This window comes from Arvicola amphibius, chromosome 4 (genome assembly GCF_903992535.2).
Source record: "Arvicola amphibius chromosome 4, mArvAmp1.2, whole genome shotgun sequence".
Classification (NCBI taxonomy): domain Eukaryota; kingdom Metazoa; phylum Chordata; class Mammalia; order Rodentia; family Cricetidae; genus Arvicola; species Arvicola amphibius.
In genome coordinates this window covers 47,475,631-47,479,619 of record NC_052050.1, presented here as the reverse complement: position 1 = coordinate 47,479,619, position 3,989 = coordinate 47,475,631, and the positions used below count along the sequence as shown (strand labels likewise).

Sequence of the window (3,989 nt, the reverse complement as noted above, 5' to 3'; positions counted from 1 at the left end):
ATAGCTTGTTTGTCTTTGGGAGTTTCTGTGAACCCCTGACTGACAACTAGAAGGAATGTATCCTACATGGACTTCTTGTTTAATAGTTTATGGCTTCTGGGAGTAACATTGTCCTTATGTGTTGAGTAATTCCAATAAATCTGTCTACACCATACATATAATATGCATGTATAAAATACATATAAATTATATATTTGGAAGCTACTAAGTTGCATTTTCCAGTCTCAATACAAAGTTTTGTGTGTAGTCTTATTGCATCTTATTATGCTGTGTTCAGTTGATATCCCAGAGAGCCTTGCTCTTTTTTAAAAATATATTTATTTATTTATTATATATACAATATTCTGTCTGTGTGTATGCCTGCAGGCCATGAGAGGACACCAGACCCCATTACAGATGGTTGTGAGCCACCATGTGGTTGCTGGGAATTGAACTCAGGACCTTTGGAAGAGCAGGCAATGCTCTTAACCACTGAGCCATCTCTCCAGCCCCGCCTTGCTCTTTTTTTAAAGGAAAAGGAGGAGAAATGGATCTGGGAGAGAGGCTGCAACAAATGGAGGAAGGGGAAGTTATAATTGTAATATACTGTATGGGAGAAGAATAAACAGAAAACATTATTAAGAGTCAACATAACATCATGATATATCATTTATTCATGTTTTAAAATTATACTGCAGTCAACATAGAAGTTTGCATAAAGTCACAAATCTTTAGGTTAACAAGAATGCAAGGAATGTATATCTGATAAAACAGTGGCTCTAACAAGAACTCCTGAGTAAACTGGAATTAAGGCATAATGGGAGAGACTAGAAGTGGAAGCAGAGGAAGAGAATGGAATGGAGAAAAATACATAGTTCAAAAAAAAAACAATTGAAAAAACAGTGTCACTTACCTAATGAATATCTAGAATCACAAATGAAAGACAGGATAGCATCATTGAGTTACTAAGGTCCTGTTCCCTAGTTGAACTACTTTGTAAAACTTCTCTTTGCAGTGTAAATATTATGTTGTATGCCATCGAATGTGTCTTATTTTAGAGAAATATTTTGTAATATTTATATCAACATATTTACTATATTAAGTAAAAACTCCAGTGTTGCCATTATAAAGAAATTTTCTTCTTCCGAAGGACTCTTATCAGGGCCTCTTTCAGATCTCTGTTCCTCAGGCTGTAGATGAATGGGTTAAGCATTGGAGTCACCACTGTGTACATCATGGCCATGGCTGTCTCCTTCACAGTGGAGGTATTAGTTGATGGACAAAAGTAGACACCAATAATTGTCCCATAGAACAGTGAGACCACAGACAGGTGGGAACCACATGTGGAGAAGACCTTGTGGATAACTTGAGCTGATGAAACCTTTAAGATGGAACAGACAATTTGTACATAGGATACAATTATCAGTAAGAATGGGATGAAAATAAAGAGCCCTCCAAAGATAAATATCATTAGTTCATTAATATAAGTGTCAGAGCAGGACAACTTGAGCAGAGCAGATATGTCACAGAAAAACTGGGGGATCACATTGTTCTCACAGAATGACAATCTAGCCATGAGTAGGGTGTGCAGCATGGCATGGAATGTGGTCAGCATCCAGCACAGCACCACCAGACTCACACAGAGCTTCGGGCTCATGATGCTGTTGTAATTGAGGGGGAAGCAGATAGCCACATAGCGGTCGTAGGCCATGACCACAAGAAGGAAACTCTCCATGTCTCCAAAGGCTACTAAAAAGTACATTTGTGTCAGACAGTCTGCATAGGGGATGGATGGGTCCTGGATCAGCATGTTCTGCAGCAATTTTGGCATTGTGACAGAGGAAAAACAGAAGTCAGAGAAGGACAAGTTGGTGAGAAACAAGTACATGGGAGTGTGGAGATGGGAGTCCAGGTGAATGAGGATGATGATGATGAGGTTCCCCAGGATGGTGGTGAGGTACATTGTCAGAAATAGGGCATAGAACAGGTGCTGGAGCTCTTGAGGGATGGGCAGGCCCAGGAGGATGAACTGGGAGATGACAGTTTGGTTGTTTTTAGTCATGATTTGCTTCCAATGACTTCAGGAAGAAATTACTAGTTTCTTATGGTGCCAGTAGTTAAGCCTGTATGATATCATAGATGAATTCCATTCTTGTATTATTTAGAAAGAAGAATTTTTCTTTATTTTTCATGTTCTTTAATTTTTATAATTTTTTTGCTTCACTATGGCATGTAACATCCTTATTCCCTTAAGTTTTTTAGTTGTCATTTCTAGGTAATGTCATACTAACCCTGCTCTTTATACTCACTGTAATTCCCCAATTCATCTATTTATCCCAGTGAAAACAGACATGTGTCTGTGACACTCATGGTGTGTCACATACTCTACAGTAATTAATCTTACTCTTATCAAAATAATTATAATCTCTACATCCAGATACATTCAGTCATTATAGCCATGAATGACTTTTCTTAATTTTTTTAGCATGCTCTACTTTTTTGGTGTTGCCTAATCACTTCTAATTAATTTTGATACACAAAATGTATTGGCATATCTCTTTCCTGCCTGCCTGCTTATTCTAGGCAACCATAGTTCACTCCATTCTATAGTTTATTTTTCTGTGAATTTTTGAATTATTTTTGTATGCCTGATCCTCACAATTCTATATGAACACTGAGAAAAACACTTTATGTTAATGTGTTAGATTACCAAATGAAAGTCAGATGTAACTGTCTCTCTAACTCATTGCTGACTAATCATACTCTATGTTTTGTTTTTCTTGCAGGCATCTAATGCTGAATGTTTCCCAAGGTAAATATACTCCTCTCTCTCACAACATCTTCTGTTTTCTACTGCTGTCTGTGGGTCAGCCTCCAGAAGCACAGGATTTTGAAGGAATCAATCAGAGTCACTGTAATCTAAACTTTTCTTTCAGAGGTGGGTTTTAGGAAAGGAAACACTCATACATTCTCTTGATGCTTCCTTCTTTATTATCTGATTTCTGTGTTCTTTCTATGTTCTTTCTTTCTTTCTTTCTTTCTTTCTTTCTTTCTTTCTTTCTTTCTTTCTTCCTTCCTTCCTTCCTTTCTTTCTTTCTTTCTTTCTTTCTTTCTTTCTTTCTTTCTTTCTTTCTTTCTTTCTTTCTTTATTATGTATACATTTTTCTACAGCTTACATACCCCAACAAAGCTTTTCAGGCAATATAGTAATTACAATGTGGTTACACTCTGTTTTTCAAGTGAATGATTCTAATGAATATAGGTAAAACATGTTTTTATCTACCTTACATGATTAAATATTTTACATATAACAGGTGAAAAACAAATTATCCCAAGAACCCTCATACATTAATACCAAAGCAACTTGTTATTGATTAACTGTGTGGGCAAGCCAGCTGTTCTTGTCAGATCTTTTACTGGCGGGCTGCATTTTTCAGTTACAAAGAAAGAGCCAATTATTATTTATCTTAAAAGGTAAGGCGTCTTGAAGGAATCACGAACCTAAACTTTTATGTACAAAAAAGAATCAGTCACATGTACTTTAAATCTTTAACATACCCACTCATCAATAGTTTTTTTTTTATATCAGGGGATTGAGGACTGAAATGGGTATAAGGTATTAATCATCACTTTGAATATTAACAAGACCTAGCAAGGGGAGCTAACAACACTCAGAATGTTTTGTACTTTTGAACCTAGGCTTATGAGTCAGACAGTTCAGCTATGTGTTCTTGTAAACTTTAGCTTGTTTTCTGGACTTATTTATCTTAAAACTATTAGCAAGGCATTTGGTCTACCCTGAAGTTATTTTGGAGCTTTGATTTATCTAGTAGTACATGACTGCCTCTTTTTAGCATTAAGAGAAATGGAGCCAACCTGACTCCTGGACTCAGGTGCTTTCTTTCCTTTTAATGCTTAACCTGAGCAGCTCCTAGGGTGGAACTCAATGGCCTTATCTGTGAAACATATCTTCATATTTATTTTTGTTCATCTAAACTCTTTATAGGCTA

At 36.4% G+C, this 3,989-nt stretch overlaps 1 protein-coding gene across 1 annotated transcript; it reads right to left on the bottom strand.

The window, feature by feature from the left end:
- Nucleotides 1–1,102: 1,102 nt before the first annotated feature.
- On the bottom strand, nucleotides 1,103–2,041 carry LOC119811969 (olfactory receptor 1468-like). The gene has a single exon (XM_038326234.1). It carries the CDS (start codon nucleotides 2,039–2,041, stop codon nucleotides 1,103–1,105), a length of 939 nt encoding a protein of 312 aa, XP_038182162.1.
- Between the last annotated feature and the right edge of the window lie 1,948 nt (nucleotides 2,042–3,989).

What these genes read in the sequence shown, in the direction of transcription:
- LOC119811969 (XM_038326234.1), bottom strand. Translation starts at nt 2,041, where the DNA reads ATGACTAAAAACAACCAAACTGTCATCTCCCAGTTCATCCTCCTGGGC.